The 24,902-nt window shown below is 36.9% G+C and overlaps 1 protein-coding gene across 1 annotated transcript in view; it reads right to left on the minus strand.

Annotated features, from left to right (window-relative positions):
• Positions 1 to 7,072: 7,072 nt before the first annotated feature.
• The window catches only part of CCDC18 (coiled-coil domain containing 18), a 37,253-nt gene continuing 19,423 nt past the window's right edge, over positions 7,073 to 24,902 (minus strand). The window contains exons 16-30 of the mRNA XM_015820240.2: positions 24,653 to 24,787; positions 23,153 to 23,230; positions 22,468 to 22,584; positions 21,849 to 22,016; positions 19,765 to 19,907; positions 19,196 to 19,359; positions 16,703 to 16,916; positions 15,145 to 15,244; positions 14,493 to 14,609; positions 14,211 to 14,354; positions 13,552 to 13,755; positions 11,133 to 11,270; positions 9,766 to 9,954; positions 8,738 to 9,175; positions 7,073 to 7,336 (exon numbers count right to left, since the gene is read on the minus strand). Coding sequence (XP_015675726.1) covers positions 8,765 to 9,175; positions 9,766 to 9,954; positions 11,133 to 11,270; positions 13,552 to 13,755; positions 14,211 to 14,354; positions 14,493 to 14,609; positions 15,145 to 15,244; positions 16,703 to 16,916; positions 19,196 to 19,359; positions 19,765 to 19,907; positions 21,849 to 22,016; positions 22,468 to 22,584; positions 23,153 to 23,230; positions 24,653 to 24,787 — 2,322 coding nt within the window. The 3' untranslated portion in view covers positions 7,073 to 7,336; positions 8,738 to 8,764. The remainder of the gene's footprint in view (positions 7,337 to 8,737; positions 9,176 to 9,765; positions 9,955 to 11,132; positions 11,271 to 13,551; positions 13,756 to 14,210; positions 14,355 to 14,492; positions 14,610 to 15,144; positions 15,245 to 16,702; positions 16,917 to 19,195; positions 19,360 to 19,764; positions 19,908 to 21,848; positions 22,017 to 22,467; positions 22,585 to 23,152; positions 23,231 to 24,652; positions 24,788 to 24,902) is intronic.

Below are 24,902 nucleotides of genomic sequence, written 5' to 3' on the forward strand. Positions count from 1 at the left end.
TCCCTGCGCTGTGAATGTTTACATGTTATGTTCAATTAAACCATGACAACATGTAATGTTTGTGTATTATTATTTTCAGCAGACTGTGTTTTTCTATTGTTGTGACTTAGATGACGTTCAGAGCACATTTTATGACCAATTCATGCAAAATTCCGCGTTATCCCAAGGGGTTCACATACTTTTTCTTGCAACTGTATGTGTTTGGTGAAATTTTAAAGTTTAATGAAAATCTTTAAAATTTGTTTTAAGGATTTCTCTTTAATAGTAAATATAACAAAAGAACATTATTGTACTAGTTTAAGAAATAAAAATACTGAAAAAGTAGCGTAGAGAATAATTTTCTGTGGATAGTTACTAAAAATAACTATATTTGTAGTTTCTAGAAAATGTTCTTATGAACTCCATGCCGTGCCCATAAATCCATCTGTAGTCAATTGCATGCCAGCACACTATTTCTTCAGAAACTTTCTTCCTGAAATAAACATATTTAGGTTAAAATGAATATTTTATAATGTTCACTCAGACCTCACGTTCTAGTTAAAGGAAGCACTATGCGACATACAATCTTCCTAGGTGGAAATCTTACTTCAGCAATATCTCTGGTTTTAGAGTTTTTAGGAGATGTTGTTTGTACATATTTAAAAATATTATCTCTAAAATCAAAAGAGCTCAGAAGCTCAGAATTTACAAATGAATTTAAATGAAATCCAATCTTTTGACATATTTATATGTACTATACTGCAGTCTTATGGAATGATTGTCTTTTGCTAGCCATGAATGATATAATAAGCAATATCTCTTTCTGTATAGGATTCTACAAGACCATGTAAGAAGGATTTCAAACTCAAAATCACATGAGGGCCACCGAGGGCTACAATACCAATCTCCTCATTGATAAAAACATCTCTAGTGAGTCAGATATGAAAGGCATTACAGCATATCACCACCAAACGTAAAAAATCCACTGCAAAATAGAATCGAGGTTCCATCCTTTACCCATCATTTCTATGGTTTCTAACCTCCAGAAATTTGTACTCATCGAAATATATTCTATTTTGCAAGGTGCATAACCCACTCATGCTCTCTAATGCCACATGCCATTGGTAGTCAGCTCATATTTATGATTGGTTGCAGGGTCCTGTAGTCACATGATCATATTTTGTGACTTTTTTTTGCCTTTTCCAGCAAAAATACCCATTGGATAAGCTGGACTCATACATACAACCGTATTTGATTCACTTAATGGTGATACACTTAACGCCCATTGCAAAAAAAGGTCATAAAATCAAGCGCAATCACATGGTGACTCAATTTATGACTGCAATAATTTATAACCAAAATTCTAGGCTTATTGTAGTCATGAGGTAAGAACTACCTGTAGTAAAATGATTCAGACAATTCTTGGAAACATCTGAGACCAACATTTGAGCTGCTGCTATAAACATCTATTGATATTTAAACTCTAATCTTTTGCACATTCCTTTATTTCCCACATTCGTTGCATTTCTAATCCTTGGAAAAAGCTCTCCAAAACGTTATAGAATTTAATTCTGAGAAAAAAGGCTTATGGTGATCTTCTTACATCTTTAATCTGGAGGTGACTGAACATGTAAATACAGGTAGTCCTAGACTTACAACAATTCTTTTAGTGATCAAAGTTACAACAGCACTGAAAAAAATGACTTAACGACCATTTTTCACACTTACGACTAGCGGTATCCCCACAGTCACATGATCACAATTCAGATGTTTAGCAACTGACTCATATTTATGACGGTTGCAATGTCCCAGGGTCATGAGACCATCTTTTATGACCTTACAAGCAAAGTCAATGGGGAAGCCAGACTCACTTAACAATCATGTTACTAACTTAACTGCAGTGATTCACTTAACAATTATGGCACAAAAGGCCACAAAGTGGCAAAATTCATTTAACAAATGTTTCACTTAGCAATAAAAATTTTGGGCTCAATTGTGGACTATAAAATATTAAGGACTTCAATGTGCTAGAAATATGACAGCTCCATTTTAGATTTTTTTTTCCCACTCAATATTTTATTTTTGTGTACTGCACTTGGTTTTTTTGGGAGCAAATAGTTGATGTCATGCTAACATTGGATGTTCTTGCTTTGACAGTTGATTTAACTTCAGTTAATTTCTGTGTCTTAGTAATTACTCTGTTTAGATTAAAAAGGTAACAATATTTGCATGAAAAGTTACTCCGGTGACAAGGTATATTGTACTCCATTTACCTAAGAAATATTATAGAAATACGTACTTGATTTTTCTTTACAGCTGATAAAAATTATAGTGAAGAATTTTCAGAATCCTTTATTTCCTTGTTGATATATTTTAGCATGCCACTCAGTGTTTGAAAGTCATTACTGCTACAAGTTACCTCTTCGTCTACACCGTATGTCAAAGGATCAAAGGAAGACTCATTCAAACTCTTTGGGGAAGCATGAGATATATTTTTTGACATTTCAGAACTCGCTGAAGAGTGTAGTGTAACTGTCTGNTCATATAGCCTTTTTTTTTTCTTTTAGATCATCCCCAAAGCAATAAATATTACAGCCTTGCATAAAAATCAGTAGTGCCTCCCTTTTTCCAATTGCAAAATTTACTACTGCTACAGAATTCTACACAGGCATTTCATTTTTTAAAATATGCTGATTTAGAATTAAGCTGACATCTGCAAAGTGCCTCTTTTATGCAAATGTACACTACACTACAACAATTAAAGAGGTACAAAACTTTCCAGATAAACAGCTCCTGCCTGTTACCTGTTATTTCTGCTGTTACCAAGTTGCCGGAAGGGATGGAATATGCAATGAACTAGCTTTAATAGGGAGCAGAGGCAGACACTGAAGTGCAGATGAGTATCTCAGGCAAGTATAGCAAGTATATTTTAAATGCAAGTGATGGGCTAATTAATGGGGAAAGGGTTGGGGGGGGGGATGAAGGGCATACTTTCAGCGTATTAAAAATGATAAGGGCTAATGGGAAAAAAGGATGGGGAGACGAAGGGCATACTTTCGGCGCATTAAAAGTTATAGCTTAATGGATTCTAACGATCATAACAAAGGAAAATTAAAATATCCTCTTAAAGATCAAGGCGGAGGAGGAGTTTCAGGGTGTGTGTGAAACAAGCAGGCCGGGCGAAGGTTCTTGCCTTGGATAACATGCTCGGGAGAGATGGTTTTCTTCTCCGACTTGTTGCAGATCTCGTTCGCCTCGGAGGAGATGAGGTGGATGAACTCGGTGCAGCAGTTCACAACCAGCTCCCGGGCATCGTTGGCCACTCGCACGTTCGGCAGCGTCTCCTTGATCATCTTATTGATCGCCGCCCGTGGGATGGTCAAATCGTCGTCGTTGCCGGAAGAAGAAGCCATTCTGGATCGATCGGGTGGACTCGGTAAATAAACACCCGACTGGACCAGATTCGGGAGGCGGCCGGAATGACCCAGGAAAGGAAACGGGAAGCCACAAGACGCCGGGAAGGCGCGACGGCCGCAGCGATGCAGGAGGGTCGCCCTCCGCGCCGCCCTGTGCGGCCAGAAAGGGGTTCCTTGAGCCCGGGCGGAAGGCGCCGCCAAACTCCTTCTCGAGTGCCCGAGTCACAGCGACGACAACCATCAGCGCTGCCTCCGCCACATCCCCCCGGGCTCTTCTGCTGCTGTCGCTGCCGCTACCGGAACGCAAGGAAACACCTCCTGGCCCCGCCTCGCCGGCGAACCTCCCCCGGTCCCGCAGAGCCGGCAACCCGTCTCTTCGGGCTCCTTCGCCAGACGCGCAACGCAGCGCCAAGAACAAGGAGAGAACTTGCGACAGACGACCAACCCAGGCGGCGGCGGCGGCGGTGGCGGCGCACGCCACTTCCACCGGAAGCGCTTCCTCGTGGCCCGCCTTAGTTCCGCTTCCGCCTTAGAACGGAAACGAGGACGTTCGCCTTTTTTTTAACGGGCGGGCAATACTTCAGCGCGAGGGTTTTGTTTTTTTTTTTAGGTGGTGGCGCGCGGTCCGAGAACGCTCAGTTTCTCTTTCATTTTTGTTGTTGTTGAGGTAACGTTTGGCGCGTGAATTCCCCAGACGGGTATAGGAGTATTACGCATGCGCAGTGACATTGGATTGCTTGTGGCTCTGGACTACGGGCATTTTTAAGCTCTTGATGCTTTCTGAATTGAGTCGTTTGTTTGCAGATGTTTCCTTACCCAACTAGATAATGTCATCAGTGCGTGTGGGGTTTAATGCCTGCTAGTTTTGATGTGCTTTTCCTTTTCTGTCTCACACACACACATACATACACGCAAATGTATGGCTCAAGACATGGCTATTCCTACAAGCGGGACTGGCCTAGGGTAATTTTTAAGAGGGGTTTTTAGAGGGGTTTTTAATTATATTTTAAATTAGACAAGTTAAATATTTCATTTTAATTAATTTTAAATTTTGTGATGTTATTGGTGTTTTTAATTGATTGTCAGCCGCCCTGAGTCCGCAAGGAGAAGGGCGGGATATAAATTCGAACAATAAAATAAAATAAATAAATAAAAAAAATAGTCATATTCCTGCTCAGGTTTTGCCCTGTTACGCAGGGCTTTTCAACCAGTGGTACGGGTACCACCTGTGGTACCTTGGCACCTGGCAGGTGGTACGCGACCATCCTAGAAAAGTGGTAGCGGGGGAGGGGAATGAGCTGAACCGGTGGCAGCACCGCACAAGCCTGAGCGAGAGACGGCTGGAGCTGCAGGGCTGCAGGGCTCAGTGGAAGCGCCAGGATCAGTGCCGCTTTCCAGCTGATCAGCGCTTCTTTGGGACTGTCAGGGCTCAGTGGAAGCGCCAGGATCAGCGCCAGGCTCCAGCTGGAGCTCTGCGCTGATCCTGGTGCTTCTGCTGAGCTCTGAAGAAGCACCAATCAGCTGAAAAGCAGCACTGATCCTGGCACTTCTGCTGAGCCCAGAAGAAGTGCCGATCAGCTGGAATGTTGCAGCATCTCCAGAGTCTTGTGATTTACATTCAGATTCTTGGCAACTGATTCATATTTATGACGGTCACAGTATCCCGGGGTCATGTGAAGTGACCAAAACCTGCTGCAACCACCCAGCAGGCAGAGGGAATAAAAACCAAACACTCCCCCCGCCCCACCCCCACTGCCAATCCTCAACAGAAATGCGGACAACGAAAACCTTGGACAGGAGGAAGAGCGCCGCCGGCTGGGCAGGCAGGTGTCTTGCTCAGCTGTCTTTTTTGGGGGGGGTCATCAAGTTTTCGACACCTTGCTAGGCGACTGGTGCTACTCGGATATTGCCATATCCTAAAAGTGGTACAATGGGTGAAAAGGTTGAAAAGCCCTGCTGTAACGCACCGTTTTGTCCATTTAAAGTTTACAGGAAAGATTTTTAGTGGTAGATAATGCATTGTTGTTGTTAGTTGCGAAGTCGTGTCCGACCCATCGCGACCTCATAGTGCATATAGGTGCAGATCCAACTACACGAACTATGCTGTTGAGATGGGGCTTATATGGCAGCTTGACAGACTTCAAGAATAAAATAAGGGTGGCATAACAATAGGAAAAAAGTTTTGTTTCAACTCTTAATAATGCAGTTGAATGTTATTTTCTGTTATATGTTACTGCACTGGGTGCAATTTCTTTTATAAGTAATTTAGAGTCATTCAGAAAATAGGTTGCTTTTTTGTAGAACTCTAATAATAGCTATTATACCTTTCCATTGATAGGCAAGAACCCAACAGTCCGTAAGGAGAAGGGCGGGATATAAATGCAATTAATAAAATAAAATAAATAAATAAATAAACATATATACTGGAGTTTTTGGTATTGCTTCAGTGCACCAAGGAAAAAAATCATCTAAAAGGGAACTAGAAATAACTTTCTTAGCTGCAGCTGTAAGAGATAACACTGCATCGGGTACAGCAGTATTCTCCAACCTTTCCAGCTTTGTGGACCAGCAGGGGGAGGAAGAGGGGATGTTTTCTTGCATGCATGCTGCACACTCACACAAATGGACCTGCGCTTGCCTGTTGCTCGTGCAAGTGGAGCTGTGTGCACAATTGCCTACCACTTTTGCAACCCAGTTACAACGGGCTATGGCCCAGGACTTGGCCATGGCCAGGAGACTCCTGATGTACATACAGCTTTTTATAAGAGAAAGCCTTACTTTCCTCATAATCACAATTAGTACAATGTTTACTTCATGCCTTTTCTTCAGGTCAAAAGACATTCATTTATTCCCCAAAATATATGAGATAAGCTGAACTGGGAAAAAGTAGCTGGCTTGAAAATTCTATGCTAAACTATTGCGTCTAAGGATAGATTTGAACCCAGATCTCTGTGGTTCTAATCCAGCACCGTAGCCACTACACCACACTGACTCTTAGATCTCTTATGGCTGCAGTTGTTGTGATGTAACATTCAACGCAGGACATCATGGCTTACATGAAAATGACACATTATTTCAGGAGTCCCCAAATTTTTATCTGGAGAGCATATTAAGAATTTTAAAAGCACATCAACTGTTGTCAGAAATGTCCATCTTATTCATGAAAAGTTGTAGGTATTGTCAGATAGAAATAACTCATCTTTACAAACTTCTGAACAGGCATTCATGCAGGGTTTTTTTTAATTATGGGAGTTGCATACAAAATACTATTTTCCAGGTTCTTTCCATTGCATCAAATCCTTGCATCATCAAGAGATAGAATCTAAAATAAATACATGCAGGAAAAAATCAAGATGTTTCATAATTGTGGAATGAACTGGGAGACTTAGTGGCCAATTAAAACAGGAAATTATCCTTGTTTACTTTTCCCCATCGATATGAATGATCCTGGCAGGCGTGTGTGTGTCATTCTTTTGATCACGGTCATGCAATAATGTATGAGCTAATGGGGTATAGGTTTTATGTGCAGACAAATGCAAATGGCTATAAACTTCCATTCAGAATCCATGCATTGTATACATACAGTCCCATTTATCATTATGAGTAGCATTTTTAATGTAGAGTAAAGCAGTATTATATGATCTGTTTGGTTATAAATTACTGTATGTGTTTGGTGAAATTTTAAAGTTTAATGAAAATCTTTAAAATTTGTTTTAGGGATTTCTCTTTAATAGTAAATATAACAAAAGAACATTATTGTACTAGTTTAAGAAATAAAAATACTGAAAAAGTAGGATAGAGAATAATTTTCTGTGGATAGTTACTAAAAATAACTATATTTGTAGTTTCTAGAAAATGTTCTTATGAACTCCATGCTGTGCCCATAAATCCATCTGTGGTCAATTGCATGCCAGCACACTATTTCTTCAGAAACTTTCTTCCTGAAATAAACATATTTAGGTTAAAATGAATATTTTATAATGAAGTTCACTCAGACCTCACGTTCTAGTTAAAGGAAGCACTATGCGACATACAATCTTCCTAGATGGAAATCTTACTTCAGCAATATCTCTGGTTTCAGAGTTTTTAGGAGATGTTGTTTGTACATATTTAAAAGTATTATCTCTAAAATCAAAAGAGCTCAGAAGCTTGGAATTTACAAATGAATTTAAATGAAATTCAATCTTTTGACATATTTATATGTACTATACTGCAGTCTTATGGAATGATTGTCTTTTGCTAGCCATGAATGATATAATAAGCAATATCTCTTTCTGTATAGGATTCTACAAGACCATATAAGGATTTCAAACTCAAAATGTCACGAGAACCACATGAGGACCACCGAGGGCTACAATACCAATCTCCTCATTGATAAAAACATCTCTAGTGAGTCAGATATGAAAGGCATTACAGCATATCACCAAACGTAAAAAATCCACTACAAAATAGAATTGAGGTTCCATCCTTTACCCATCATTTCTGTGGTTTCTAACCTCCAGAAATTTGTACTCATCAAAATATATTCTATTTTGCAAGGTGCATAACCCACTCATGCTCTCTAATGCCACATGCCATTGGTAGTCAGCTCATATTTATGATTGGTTGCAGGGTCCTGTAGTCACATGATCATATTTTGTGACTTTTTTTTGCATTTTCCAGCAAAAATGCCCATTGGATAAGCTGGATTCATACTTACAACCATGTTTGATTCACTTAATGGTGATACGCTTAATGCCCATTGCAAAAAAAGGTCATAAAATCAAGCGCAATCACATGGTGACTCAATTTATGACTGCAATAATTTATAACCAAAATTCTAGGCGTCCCAGGGTCATGAGACCATCTTTTATGACCTTACAAGCAAAGTCATTGGGGAAGCCAGATTCACTTAACAACCATGTTACTAACTTAACAACTGCAGTGATTCACTTAACAATTACGGCACAAAAGGCCATAAAGTGGCAAAATTCATTTAACAAAGGTTTTACTTAGCAATAAAAATTTTGGGCTCAATTGTGGTCGTAAGTTGAGGACTATCTATAAAACATTAAGGACTTCAATGTGCTAGAAATATGACAGCTCCATTTTAGATATTTTTTCCCACTCAATATTTTATTTTTGTGTACTGCACTTGGTTTTTTGGGGAGCAAATAGTTGATGTCATGCTAACATTGGATGTTCTTGCTTTGACAGTTGATTTAACTTCAGTTAATTTCTGTGTCTTAGTAATTACTCTGTTTAGATTAAAAAGGTAATAATATTTGCATGAAAAGTTACTCCGGTGACAAGGTATATTGTACTCCATTTACCTAAGAAATATTAGATGTAGAAATACGTACTTGATTTTTCTTTACAGCTGATAAAAATTATAGTGAAGAACTTTCAGAATCCTTTATTTCCTTGTTGATATATTTTAGCATGCCACTCAGTGTTTGAAAGTCATTACTGCTACAAGTTACCTCTTCGTCTACACCGTATGTCAAAGGATCAAAGGAAGACTCATTCAAACTCTTTGGGGAAGCATGAGATATATTTTTTGACATTTCAGAACTCGCTGAAGAGTGTAGTGTAACTGTCTGATTTTGACTTAGTAAGTTTTCATTGCCCTTAATATTTAGATTACTGGTGCTTGTTGAGCGCCATAGTCTTCTACGAGTAGAATGCTTGGCAAAGTCAAGTTCTTGATCATCAAACCAATGATGTTCTATTAGTTGCTTGATGCTTCCTGTTCTTTCATGAGCTGCAATTCTGGTTTGTAGTCTTGTAAGCTCAGATTCCTATAGTGCAACACAAATTTGAAGCTTTGTAGAAATTAGGTGATTAGGGATCATCTGTTTCTGAACAAAAGCTACTTATGTTTAATAAAAATATTGATAGTATTTCTGATTAATAAAAAAGTTATGAACATCATACATGGCTTGATTATTCTCATTAAAGATCAGTGGTTCAAAATCCATGTATATAGGTATGTACAGCATGTGTTTATTTAAAAATAGCAAGCTGAAGGAAGCAAGCCACATGTTGTCTTTGCAACTTGTCTTTTGCCATTAAATTCCCTAAATGAAGATTTCATTTCTATCATGATCTCAGCTAAGTTTAGCCTCCCAAAATAACCATCCAAAACATAGTTTATAAGGATCAACACTATCAACCATCTCCTTCAACGACAATAACTTACAATTTTGCAAATATTTATTTTTTCTTCCACACCATCTTAATCCAAGGTTTTCACACTAGCTGTGAATGAGTACATCCGGAGTATAGATTTCAGTGTTAACAGACATGTACTGCAAGTACCTATAAAATGATTTGAGATGACAACCCTATTTCTTATACAAATATTCCTTTCTTAATTTTCTTAACTTACTTTAAGAAGCAGTTTTTCATTTGCTGCTTGAATCGCATCATCTCTGGACTGAAGCTGTTGCTGCAGATTATAAACAGTGTCTTGAGCATCATCCAGTTCCATTTTGATCTGCTGTAATTGCCCATTAACGTGATGTGATTTAGATAGCGACTGCTGCCATTTTGCCTGTTCTTCTTCATGGGAAATTTTCTGAAGACAAAATGTATTTCAAATACAATTTTTAAATATTTCAAAACTAATACAAATCTTATCAGTTCAACTAGCAGGTCAATTTGAAGTTTTCATTTTATGAACATGTTTGGCTCTACCATGCCTAGCACCCAGCAAAGACGATAACCTTACATCAATGCAAAGGAACCTGTTCTCCTGATATTAAGGAATGGACTCAGGATGTGAGTTTGTTATCTATTTTTGAAAAGTCTTTATATTCTAAAAATGAGACGATGAAACTATACGGTTCTACATGACAAACTTAAGGAAGCAACTAATTCAGTACTGATACTAAATAGATACATACATTTCTATACAATTTTCCCGTTAGGTTTAATTTCTTTTAATCACTATAATATAATGTTAATCATATCACTACTGTGGTGATGTAATAGTTTGTATTTCACTTTTTAAATGTTTTAAAATAATAACTAAAAGATTGCAAATAGTCTTAATTAGATCAATGAACATCCCCATTGTATTGGGCATTTTTAAGTAGTTTTTTTTATCCCATCTTTATTATTTTTATAAATTGCTCAAGGCAGTATACTTTTTTCTTCTCCTATTTTTCCCTTAACAACAACCCTGTGAGATGAGTTGGGCTGAGTGAGAGAGTGGCTGGCCCAAGGTCACCCAGACAATTTTTATGCCTAAGGCGAGCCAATAACTCACAGTATCCTGGTTTCTATCCTGGTGCCTTAACCACTAGACCAGACTGGCTCCCTTCTGGCTTTATTATTTCAACAAATAAATTTAATTTTTAAAAATGGATGTTCTGTTCATTCTCATTTTATGGTTTCCAGTAGCTAGCAAACATCCATATGTGATGCAATCTAAACTATTAAATCTTAACAAAAAACTTAACAAAGAGAGTGATCCTCAACTATAGCAGCAAATTATTTCATGGTCTGGTATGCCATAGGATAGTAGCTGTTGGTATTATGCATATCTGTGGTGCTTAAATAGTTTACCAATGTTCATTCATAAAACGATTGCTCTAAAATTATTTCATACATACTCGGTAAAGAAGAAATTATTTGAAGGTAAAAAAGGAAACACAGAGCCAGTTCTTAGAGCTAAACACACATAGTGTTTCTCATTCTCTCATATCTCATATCTAATACAAAATAAATGGAAAAGAGCAATACTGTTTTCACCTCTGATAAAGAAGACTGCTTTAACAAATGTATTTCTGCAGTGAGCGTTTTAATCTCAGCTTGCATCCTTGCTTCTAATTCAGTTTCTCGCACCTGAGCTGCTCCCAGTTGTTCTGCCAAATTATTTATACGGGTTTCCTGAAAGGGAATTATGCCCCCCCAACACAAAATCAATATATCTTGCCACATTATTTTCTTAAAAATATTAAAAAAATATATTAAATTAACATTATTAAAAACAAGAATATTTAAAGCAATATCAAAGTACCTCAAGTTTGTTTATATAGAACATTGCTACTCCTCAGGGTGCCGTCAGCCAGACAGTGTCGGCTGGCGACCCCCAGGGGGAGAGCCTTCTCTGTCGGAGCACCCACCCTCTGGAATGAGCTGCCCCCAGAGATCTGGGTGATTCCGGATCTCCCCTCCTTCCGCCGCGCCCTCAAGACTTGGTTGTTTCAGCGGGCAGGACTGGCCTAGGGGCATTTTAATTGGTTTTAACTAAATTTTATTAGAAGCGGCCTATTTAAATATTTATTTTTAATCATTTTCTTAAATTTTGTATTGTATTGTATAAATTGTTTTTAAACTGGCTGTAAGCCGCCCTGAGTCCTCCGGGAGAAGGGCAGGGTATAAATATAATAATAAAAAAAAAATGTTCCCAAACAAATCAAGAAAATATATCTAAGGCCATTTTTGAGACATTTTGTGTTAACGTCATGGGCCTTTTTAGATATTATGTTTATATATTTTATATTTTTATATTTTTTGTTTGGCCAACAGACACCAAGGGAAAGGTGTCACAAAACTGGTGGACCTGAGATTTCCATAGGTTTTAAAAGCAGTAAGGTCTTTTGGGGTCTTTCCTATTTCAGTGGGAAATACTGTTGTTTCTTGGTAAGTTTTGACACTAAAAGTTAGTGATGTAATTTCTAGGGGGTAGCAAAAAAGGAGTTAGAGAAATGACATGCTACAGCAATTAGTGACATCATCAATAACCACATAAACAATAGGCATACAAATCCAGGAACACAGAGTGCCCAATTGGTTATAGCAGTGGTGGCGAACCTATGNCAAGTTGATTGGAAGATGTGAACCATGACCCTACAATAAGGGAGTGGACAATGTCTGGAATGCTAGGCGTCACGGAAGAGAAGCAGTTCTAAGCATTCCTCCATGCCGTGCTGATGTACTTTAACATTAATAAAAGCTTTTAGGAGAAAACATGCCTGAAAGTCCTTTTAAGTGTTTCGTTACTCAGACACATGACACAGCCACCCGCTAACTTGCCGAGGTCCCACATGGCCAGATGCATCCCAGCACCCATGCGCTTGCTGGCCTCTATGTGCGGGGGCTGATGGTGTCAGGCAGCAGCCTCCCCAGCCTCTGCCTCGCCTTGCCCTGCGACATGGCACCCCCGCCCTGCCTCGCCTTGCCTCACCCCACAGAACCAGCCTCCTGCCCACCGCCCCACCTGCCAGAGACCCCCTGGATCTCCCCCAACCCTGCCCGGCCCCCACAGGCATCCCCACAAGCAACATCGGGCTGGCCACGCCCATCCTGGCCATGCCCACCCATCTGCCATGCCCACTGTAGCCATGCCCACCCAGCGGGCCACGCCCACCCGGCACCCGGCAATACATAAGTGGGTTTTGGGTTGAAGTTTGGGCACTCGGTCTCTAAAAGGTTCGCCATCACTGGGTTATAGGAAAGACCTATGGAGAACAATAATAGTGGCCTGTCATCTTTCCAGGCAGATCCCATTTCAATTGTATAATGACTTAACATTTCTCCAAACATCCTCATAAATAGATATTTTGCAAGAAATAGCATAGGCTATTTGAGCAAAATGCTAAAAAATATATTTTTTATTTTTTCAAGACATCAAAATATTTCTTATACACACTGTGGTTGATCGCCTTTTTAGACTATCATGATTTATAAAAGTGGAAACAAATTCACAGGGAGGACCATCTTGGAGTGAAGTTTTCATGAAAATGAGGACATAAGTCTTGTCCCCTTAGCCTACTCCAAGGTCTAATGTACTCTGTAACAATTATAAAAGGGCAAAAAAATTGCAGGGCCTGGCACCAGGGTCAGGCAAGATGCATGCTTTTAAAATAGAAAAGAAGAAATTATTTGGAAGTCACATGAAGTCACTTCTCTGTTATTCAATGATATAACCAGACCTTTTTCAGGTTTTCTCCACAAGCTTGAGAAAAGGTATTCTCACCTGAGGTCTGAAATACTTGTTTTACATCATTTTCAAACTGACCTGGCATTATGGGTTAGCTTTAACCTTTTGTATTTCCCCATTTGAAACTGTGCTCTGAACCACGCTCTACGCGTTAAACTGACCCTGGAAAGAGTCTTGCATTGAGAGAACTGATTTCTCAAAAAATTAATACGTAAAATTGGTTACTTTTTCATGTGAGATATGGTTCACTTCTTCCAGTTCAAGAGAGATCCTGTCCACATCTCTCTGAGCTTGAGCCTGTTGGCGCCGACTCTCTAATAGATCCACATGAACTTGTTTCATTGCTTCACGTTCCAGTCTCAACTGTTGCCCCAAATCAAGTATTTCTTTATACTGTTCTGCAATACAACTTTCTTGATCTTTCAGTTTCTAAAAAGAGAAAAGTGTTTTTAACGTAACTAGGAATCTTTTGTCTCCCTGTTTTTTTCATTTTAGTAGTTCTATTTGTTACCCTAAAATCATATCTCTTGTCTGAAAAACAGAGTTCTAGCATAGGTTAAAATCATCAGCCATATGGAGCAGTATTCTTTGTTGGCAGATACACATACAAAGCTTGTCTAAAGAGAAAGGAAAAAAAACAGTAAAACCAGAAAATTAAATGCAAAAATACTGACATATTCTCATGGAAAAGTAAACAAGCTTTATTTGAGGAAGCTTCAATGAGTTCATTGGCACATACTTCAGAAACAGACAATAGTCTCTTTTATAAAAGGCAGTGTTATCCCCTTATCATATATTATTGATTATATAAGTAACTGGTCAGATTAGAAACCTGGAGTCTCGAAAAAAAAAAGCAGAGAAAAGAATAAACAAGAGAAACTTACCTTCTCAGTATCTGTTATTCTTTGCTGCTTTTGTTCATTCTCTTTTCTAAGATGATTTATGTCTTGATGTTGTTGGAGAATATTATAATCTTTTTCCTGAAGTTCCTCTTTTGAGCACTGTACCTTGCTTGCCAAACTCTCAATCTGATAGCAAAACGTAAGCAAGTAAGTTAAAAAAGAGACTAACCATTTGAGGGGTTAAAACTCCTTCACAGCAGACATTTGTGGAAAGTGAGCAACTAGAAGCAATTGTTTTAAAGAGAATTTGAACAATAATAGTACCTGTTTATTATAATCCTTTATCTCCAACTCTGCTTTTTCCAAGCTACCTTGCAGTGAAATTATTTTTTGCTCCATTTCTCCCCTGTATTCACGAATTGACATATCCAACTGTGTAACCTTAAAAAAGGAAAGACAAAATATCAAAACAAAAGCAAACATTATAGGTAGTCTTCAACTCATGACCCACTATTGGGACTGAAATTTTGATTGCTAAGTTATGCTGTCGTTAAGTGAGTCATGATATGACAGGAACCAATTTTATGATCATTTTACCACAGCTGCTCAGCAAATCACAGGGTTGTTAAGTGGTTCTGGCTCCCCCAGTTGACTTTGTGGAAGCCAGCTGGAAGGCTGCAAATTGTGACCACATGACTGCAAGACACTGCAACTATTGTAAATGTGAGCCGACTGCCAACCCCCCAAATTGTGACCACAAGGATGGTGCAACAATTATAATTTCAGGATAGGTCGTAAATCGCTTTTTGCAAAGCTGTCGTAATTTCAAACCATCATTAAAGGGTTATAAGCTGAGGATTACCTGTACACACTAAAATTGTGGAGCATTAATGAAAATATACATCCCAAATGTATTTACTAATAAGGCCCCAATAATTCTTGAAAGTTTATTAAATATACAGATTATTCTTCTAACCTGAGCTGCTCGTTGTTTCAAATCCCAATTTCTTTCTTTCAGCACTTTTTCCATGTCGAGAAGTTCTTCCTTTTTCTCTTCAAGTTCATCCTTGCATTCTCTGCAATTTTCATTTGAAAATGAGAAATATGTTCTGCATTAGGGAAGTTAAATTCTAATTATTCTCATCCAATTCTTCTACACCCTGATTCTATGTTTATTTAGAAGTAACTCATTCAATCTGTGTTACTAATAAAAACTAAGGAAAAAAACACAGCCAAATCTATAGGCAGAAACTGTAGCATAGTTTTGATTACTTGACATTGAATTTTGGGTTAATATAATTAATATTAATCTTATTAAACCGTTAATATTTAATATGAGAGATTAATAAATACAAATATGATTTTTCCCAGAGATACTAGAAAATGAATTTAAATATGCATTTAAGGTTGCACATACGTATTTTCAACAATCTACTCCCTTTTTAATGACCCTGTATTCCCTATTTGGGGTAGAGTTGGGGCAAATGGATGGAGCTGAGCATTTACTGGCTGGAGTTAGCAACATATATTTTTTCTTTGCACCCCAGGAGAGAAATATCTGCCTCTACCTAGGACTGAAGTCTCAACCTCCTGAGTGGGAGGTGAGCGTCTTTACCCCTAGGCCACCACGCCATTCATACGTATTTTCAACAATGTAATATTTAGTACTTAAAAAGTACAAAAGTTACATATGCTCCCTTCTGTTGGTACTTACAAAATGCTGGGAAGGAATTAAATACAACAATTTAGTATTCTGATTCTACACATGACCTATTCACTTTGTAAATTATCATCCAGCGACTCATGGACTGAGTCTATTATTTCTAAATAATGATTAAAAGCATATTTTTGCTTTTCTTTTTGTTAAGCATTTGTGTCTCAGCTAAGTTATACATCTAACAGGCTTTTGTCTGTTGCTCTCTATGCGTCAAAATAAGACACGATTAGCTGATATGTACTATTTTGTTTATTTATTTAATGAGAGAGTAGATAATGACTGTATTTTATTGTCTTAATTTCATATCTAGCTTTGCACTTCTCTACATTTGGGAAATAGCTTGAAGGACAGTTAAGGCCATTTTGCTTCAAAATTTAGCAATGCAGTGATTTTAAGGCAACTAAGTCATTCAAAACACAAGTTATGTTAGTATTTCATTGTTAATAAATAAAAGTAAATTCAAGGTGTATTTCAAGTAACAAAATGCTGGCAATAAATTTTGAAACAAGTATTCTAATCTATTTGTAACGATGAAAAATAAAGACTCTCTTGATTTGAGGTCAAATTCTGGCAGCTGTGGTAAAATATCCCTGAAGATTTTTTGGGCAGAAGCACAAAAATAATTTGCCACTGTCTTCTTCGTTGATGTTTGTTGCACATGAGCATATAGCCAATTCCCTTGAAGTCTTCCATTCAAATGCTAACCAGAGCCAACCATGCTAGGTTTTTAACGCCAGACAAGCTTGAGTAGGTATGCCACCTGCTGAAACTACTAGTTTGTCACACTGATCCACTTCTGTAATGCTTATTAACGCACCTTAATTCATCTGTTAAATCATGGATAGTAGTATACTTCTCCTGTAGGGATATCTGTGCATTCTGTAACGTATCCCGAAAGTCTTGCAGTTGTCTCAATGTAGTTTTTAACTCCCCAGTGGTGTTTTTCAGCTCAGTTTCTAGAGATTCTATTTTCTGTATGGAATCTTTTTGCTGGGTCTCACTTATAAGCAGCTTATCTTCTAATTCTTTCACTTTTGTCCAAATAGAAAAAAAAGCAATCAAGAATGTTTAGCCAAATAACGTATGCATTTGCACACATGATTTACCCTATCCTTCAGGCTATTCCAAGATGAAGAACAAGTTAAATATCAGCAATCGGCATAAAATACTTTTTAAGAAAAGCCAAAGTAAAATACATTATTTGTAAGTAACTGAACTGTTTGCCTATCCCTAAATCTAATAGACTAGGTTCCAAGAAAGGGACTCTGGAAAGAATATTCTTTGGCCATATTATAATCATTGGAAATACCTTATTTCCATTCTCCCTATGAAGTATAGCTTCATGTTTAAAATTAAAAGTTTAATTCTTAGAATCAAACTGCAAGCCAGTTAAGATGACTCTCTCTCTCTCTCTCTCTCTCTCTCTCTCTCTCTCTCTCTCTCTCTGTGTGTGTGTGTGTGTGTGTGTGTGCATGCATATGTGCATGCATGATGCATTCAAAAGTTCTCATATAGTCTTCAAGGATGTCTGCATGCAACAAATATGAATGTTGCTAGTCATGTGTAACTGGCAGCCTCTCTTTGGCTAACCTAGTAACAAGTTCTTTGGGCCACAGATTCCACTTAGATATCAAAAAAAAAGGATGAGAAGTCTAATAATTCTAAAATGTGAGTTTCATCTTTACTGACATAAGGGGAAGAATTCACTGAAAGCCACCAAATCTAAGCTGTCTATCTTTTCCTTTTCTGAGCTTCTGTTCAGTAATTCTTATGCTATCCCTGCTGTCAAGAATTCACATTCCTGAATTTAATGCATGTAGCCACCCAAAATACATTCCTTTCCTAGTCTTACATACATGCATACATACCCTTCATGTTATTCCATATGGGGTAAGCAATTGTTTACAGAGCACAGAAAAAGAGATAAGAGATAATAATCATAGACATCAAAACCATGAGATAAGAAGAAAAGGAAACATAACCAAAACTAAATTCCAGCAACACTATTTATTATACCTTCCCATACTTCAGTTCTAGCAAATCATCTCTGCTTCCACCCTGCTATACATAGCTTTTTGTTCTTTAAACTTTTTGTTCTTTAAATTTCTGATCTTCAGAATCTAGTCACATCTTTCCCAGTCTTCCCCTTCCTTTTCTTTCACTCTTCCTTCATACAGGTAATCTTCACTTAACAATCATTTGTTCAGCAACCGTTCAAAATTATGATGGTATTAAACAAAGGGACTTATGACCGGTATTTGAAGTTACGTCTGTTGCAGCACACTCTAGTCCAGAGGTAGGCAACCTTGGCTCTTTTATGACTCGTGGACGTCAACTCCCAGAATTCCTGAGCCAGCATGGCTGGCTCAGGAATTCTGGGAATTGAAGTCCACAAGTCATAAAAGAGCCAAGGTTGCCTACCCCTGCCCTAGTCACATGATTACAATCTGGGTTCTTGGCAACCCATTTGCACTTTAGGCAGATTGCCAAGCCCTCTGTGATCATGTGAACGCCATTTGCAATCTTCCCTGCTGGCTTCCTTAGAAAGTCAACAGGGTAACCAGCAGGAAAGATCACACACCCTTACCGTAGGACTCCCACTGGTTCCTGGGGAGCTGGCTAAAAAAGTTCTGTCTGGATCCATTTTGAGACAGACCTTTTTCAGCCAGCTTCTTTGAGAGCAGAAGAGCTGCCTGCTAGATTGATTTCATCCCATGTAAGGCAGAGTTCCTTGGCTAAGCGGCCTTGACAGAAAGCTATTAGAATAAATAGTCACGGCCCTTCCAGGCAAACCGCAGTTGGCTGCATGTAAGTGCATGAACCAATTTGGAATCATGGCAAAATTAAACAAAAATCCCCGTTCCCTCTTTCAATCTTACTCAACGTCACCTTGCTTTTTCCCATATATAACTTAATGAAAAAAACCATCAGAACTCAATGTTGTGATTAACAGAAAGTTATGTGCCACTGAATAAAATCGTATTTAAATTAATTCGTATTTTATTATTTATGGAGAAATTATTAAATAAATGGTTATGGTTCATCTGAATCTAAAAATAATAGTCATTGATTTAACACCGAATAAGGCATTTTTGGGGAAATACAAGAATAAAAAAAATACCAAAAATGTTTTTCTGATATAGTCTAATTAATATATAAATTATAGTTATTTAAAGTCAGTACAGCCAGTCAATGCAGTATTATTTAATGTTGTTATTCCATTCTCAAAATAATTTTCTAGAAATTTCTCCCATTCATTTCAATATAGCATGATAAAGGTATCACTCAGAAAACATAATGAAGAGCTTGCCTTGGTGTGTCTTTTTATTAAATTCTGAGGTTCTCTGTTGTAAAGTAATTTCCAGTTGGCTCATTTGCATTGCTTTACTATGACCATCTCTTCTTAAGTGCACTAATTCTTTTTCCATGTCTATTAACTCATCTTTACACTGATCCATCTCTTGTTTAATCTGCCTAAAGAAGCACAAATATACCATGCGTCAATGAATAATTAAAACAATAGCATATTTACAGGTCTATAAAGAGTCCAGAATCAAAAAACTTTCTGAATCATCAAAAAAAATGGGAATTATCCCTCAGAACAGATCTTAGCCTTTTAAGTGTAAGCCATTTAGTCTCATGAAAAAAGGCACAATATAAATGGAGAAATAAATAAAAACACAAATAAATACCTTTGACAATGCACTGATATATTAATATGGAAATAAATTCCACTAAAATCTATAGGACAAATCAATATGCATAGAATTGTACTATCAACCTTTGTTTCTAAAAACTTTGGGGTTTTTTTTCCTTCCGAAACAATACATTCAAGAAATAATTGCATGTTTTTAAACTTAAAAAAAAATAGGACTATGCCTGATTGTAGCAGTAAGTTCTCCTATTTTTTGCCGTTTCACATTGTTTTCTTCAGTGGCTAAATGAAGCCTTTCATTTGTTCTTCTCAATTCTTCTTCCAACATATCCTTCTGCTTTTGAAGTGCTTGCTCTAGTTTTGATACCTGTTTTTTGAGAGACAGAGATTCATACTGCAATTCTAAACAATTTGGTAGCATATCTCAATGCAATCATTTAGTAATGTGCTCTTAATATGCCATGCATAATACTCCCAATGCACAATTACAGTTTATGCCTGCAAAAGTTGGAAGGACTACTGAGTTGAAGCAGATCTCACAAGAATGTTCAGACTGCATTCAAACACTCAGAGGTCTCTTCTATGGGTTCAGTAGACTATATACCCAAATCAATTGTTTTCATGTTTGTTCATATTAAGCATACATATACACATTTTGCGGTATCTCAAAAGTTTATAATGTTAACAAGTGTATAGTACTAAGAAATTAATACAGCATGAATACTCTTTATAAAGGTTTTTCATTGCTTCTTACCTAATAGATAGTTTCTCACTTTTGAAAATTACTGTTTTGAAGAAACACAAAATTCAAATATAAATGTTTCTGCTTTAAATAGAATTTGGAGTTCAAATATATAAACTTTGTGCATTTAATTCTGCCTTTAAAAAAGTGATGAGTCATAACATTTTTTTAAAAAAATTATACGAGAAAGGAACTACTCCAGAGAACTTCTATTGCATTTAAAAAGATTGATGTGGAATTATGGTTTGGGACTGTGAATTAGCATTTGTAGTCCAAGCTAATTTCCAACAAGTTGAAGGGCATTAAAAAAAGTTAAATTAATTTGCTTATAATAATCACAATTCAAAGAAAATCAGGCCTCATTAAAACCAACTGAGTGTGGGAGTTTATTAAACAATATGCTCTAATTAACACTGAATTCTTATATCTGATTAATCAATCATAAAGTTTTGCTATAGCTACAAAAACAGGACACTGCATATATATAACAATTATCATTTTTCTGAAAGCAAGAAAAACATTACTATTTTTTATTATTTATTTTATTTATTTTTATCCCATCTTTATTATTTTTACAAATAATTCCAGGAAGCGAATATATGCAACGCATCTTTTTCTTCCTTTTTTCCCCCCAACAAAAACCCTGTGAGATGGGTTGGGCTGAGAGAGTGACTGGCCCAAAGTCACCCAGATGGTTTCATGTGTAAGGTGGGACTAGAACTGACAATCCCTGGTGCTTTAACTACTAGACTAAACATTAGATAAATAAATTTATAAGCCTGAACTAAGTTCTGTAAAAGCATTCATATTTTTGTCCACAAAAATACTATGGATCTTCAATTTATTTATCTATAGCCATCACTACTTTGAAATTGTGTTCTTCAAACAGTAATATTCTTACAGTGGAGGGGGGTTCCTAGTTTTTTTTGGAGCATGGGGCAACTTGAAGTTTGGAGATAGGAATTTTTTACTGTCAAAAAGTCCTAGCTGTAAAATGTTTTGTGCTGACCTTGAAACTATCTATTCCAACCGTCATTTTGCAGCGAAATGCCTATTTCAGACTGGAATATTTCTGTAAGATTGGACCAAGCCTTTTCACACTGGATGATTTCCAGTAGTGTCAGAGTTGGGACATTTCAATATCACAATATTTTGCACAACTTGTATTTGTAAAGTGTTTTAGAAACAAAAGAACAATCCATCAAAAGGCAAAATGATAAAGATTCTTTCCTTGCCCAAATTTATTTTTTCTTCTGTGATAGGCAGATACACTTAAAAACAGTAAGCGTCTTACAATTAAAACTGCCACCTTGCTTTGCCTCAAGAACCATCCTGGGATCCTAGCCATAGAGCAAATTTCTTTCAAGATGTATTCTGAGGGTAAAATAGTCAATTCTTCCAGCTAAACTTTGGCATACCTACAAGAACACTCTGAATTCAAGTTAATGCTTCAAAATAAGATGAAATTGTTTCATTCCAAATATGCTTGGGTAACAGAAAACACAGAATATGAACAATACAAACGCTTGTCATACATTTTTAAAATATTTATCATAAAGAATGTACCTGCTGTTGGAGCTTTATTTGGCTGTCATCTAATTCACTATTCCTAATGGTTTCTTGATGTAACATTTGCTGCTGCTGCTGCAGACTCTGCTGTAGAGCAAGATTTTGCTCACTAGTTGACTGAAGACTGTCACTCTTATGTTTTATTTCTTTTTGCAACCTCTGGATCTGAAAAATAAATATGATGAGACTGCAACGAGGCAATTCGTTTTTCAGCTTCCTGCTATTTCACCTTTAGCAGAGTGGCCTGCTGTATCAATATATATCTATGCTACTAACAAGTTGTGGTTTTTATTAAAGTCTATTATAAATGGAAATAAAAATCTACAATATGGACTATACTTGAAAACATGCTTTAGCTTAAAATAATTAGGAATGGATACTGATTTTCAGAGTCACTTCCACATAACCAAACAACACGTTCTTTGCCTTTAGTGACTACTAAGGTCTGGTTGAATTATAAAATCAATGAAGTTTCTCTCACATTTCTTTCCAGTAATGTAGCTAACAAAATGAAATTACATTTTCTATTGTCTAGTAGAATAGTATTTTTTTTTTGTATATCGACTCAAATATAACATAGAAAGAGGAGGAGCAAGATGAAAAAAGCATGTTTTACCTCTTCGGACTTTTTCTCCAATTGCTTTTCAAACAGCACTTTTTCTTCTTCTAAATGATCTAAATACAAAGCTATATCTTGCTTACAGCTTTCTAACGCTTTTTGTAATTGTTTGACCTAATAAAACAAAAGGAAACATATAATAGTGAAGAAAGACTATCTGCTAAGATATAAGTTTAGTTTATTAGCCACACTAAGAAACAAACACTGAGAAACAAACTACATTTGGCTCTTGCTGTCCTTGACTGGTTTTCATCTCAGGTGATTATTATAAATACACTAACATGATGACTATTTGTTTCCTCGCCCCTTTTCTTTTTTCCTCTGTGTTTCCTATTTTGTAAGCCCTGGTGATAGGGGAGATTTTTTTAATTGATTCTGGAATCCTTGGTATTCCTGAAAAATTAAGTGCTACAGGCAGCATTAAGTTATTTGAACAATTGTAATAGTTGTTTAATAAATATAACAAATTTAAAGGAAATAATCCATTCATGGATGTTTTCTTTAAAGACTAAAACAGGCTACCCATTAATTTAAGCCAAAAGTGAAATTACTGCAGAGGATCCATCTACCATTCTGCTACTTTTCTTTTCGAAAGAAAATGAAAAATAAGGGAAGACTTTAAGCAATACAGTAGAATAGAAAGCTACTTGAAGCTCTGAGAAACCACAAAAATTGTACAAACCTTGATTGTTTCATCAGCAAATTGGTCTTGTAATTTCTTTAAAGCTTCGTCTTTTTTCATTTTTTGTTTTTCCATTTCCTGTTTTTTTCAGAATCAACAGAATATTTGATGTTATTAAAAACTGGGACTTTTCTATCATATTTCTCATATGGTTACAAATTCTCAAGCAAGTTGACTGTCACCTGTTTTTCTATAAATGAAAAATCTGCAGATATGTTGTCTTAAGACATTTGGATTAAATTCATTTTCTAGACTTCTCTTCCATTTTGCAAAATTGTATTATTCCCCCCCAGTCTTTTGTTTTCAGGTTTTCATCCTTCACGCATCTATCTAATTTCATGTTCTTATTTCTTAACTCTGTGTCTCTAGCACCAACCAAACAGTTATGCCACTAGGATATGGGGGTTCCAACAGCTCTAAAATTCAAGAAAGTTTCAAGTAATAGAAAAGGGTCTGTTTATCTATAAAATACTGCTTGCTTGACCGAAGCATCTCAGATTTTTTGATGGGAGCAATGGGAGTGAAAATAGCATCTAGCCATATCAAGATACTACAAAAATGCACATCATTTGAGCTCAACTACATGGACACAGCTGTGCTTTCTTTGACACTATATGGACATGGTTTGCCATGACCTCTTTCCAGGATGTATTTTAACATTCCAAAGTAGCCAGTACCTTGACATTTCCTGTTTATCTCCTATCCAAATCTTAACCAGGGACAATTGTATTTAACTTCTGATGCCAGATATATTTGGCAAGATTCTGCCATTTGTTGAAATAAGTGCAAGTTCATAAAATAAAACATGAACAATATATTTAGCTAATCCAATGAACAAGTGACCATTGGGCAATGTTGAACTTCAGGATTGTGACTGTGGCCTAAACAAAAGATATCTTGACATTTCATGGGCAACTGTGACTGGCATCTTCAGAGGCAAGGTAGTTAGCTATGCAGACCACAGGCAATTGAACAGGGACTGATTGGGCTCCTAACTTTATAGCCAGGTGAACAGATTGGGTTTTAGATAAGTTGGATTCCGGTTGGTGCAGGTTGATGAGAGCTAATCTCTGTTTATGCCCAATTCTGACTGGCCATTTTGGTGTTGTTGTATCCTGATTGATCCTTTGTTCATTCTAGCTTCTGAATGATCAATTTTGGAATGCTGATCAGCCATAGTTGCTGGCAAAACATCAGAAAATCTGTTGTCTAAAGCACAATCAGCAAACTCTGAAGCTCAACACTGCCCAACAAATACTAGTCATGAAAGGCTGAACAAGTAACTACTGAATATCAAACCCAGAAATGTGCTCTTTTCCGATACGGCTATTTTATAATTTTTAATTAGAGATTACATCTGAAAGTTGTTAGTGCAAACCTTCTTAGTAACAGTGACTCTCAAATTGCTTTTCAGATGCTAAAAAGGGAACAGTTTGCAAGCAATAATTTTCAAGCAGTCCAACCCAAATCCCAAGAACCGTTTTTGTTCAAAAATGCTACCTCTTTGCTTTCTATTAAGAGTCGATCCAATGATTCAAGATGATGCTGTTTATATAAAACATCCTGCTGGAAAATGGACATTGTTTTCTCTTGTTCTAGAAATTGCTGGTTTTTAGTTTCTAGTTCAGACTGAAGCTATATAAGAAAGAAAGATTTTTAATTCACTTATCCAATATCGCACATATACCTCCCCTATTCATCAATATTACAAGAATGCCCCCTCCAATATTTTACAGCAATTGAAAGATAG

Source organism: Protobothrops mucrosquamatus, unplaced genomic scaffold (assembly GCF_001527695.2).
Source record: "Protobothrops mucrosquamatus isolate PMUCROS unplaced genomic scaffold, P.Mucros_1.0 scaffold1098, whole genome shotgun sequence".
Lineage (NCBI taxonomy): Eukaryota > Metazoa > Chordata > Lepidosauria > Squamata > Viperidae > Protobothrops > Protobothrops mucrosquamatus.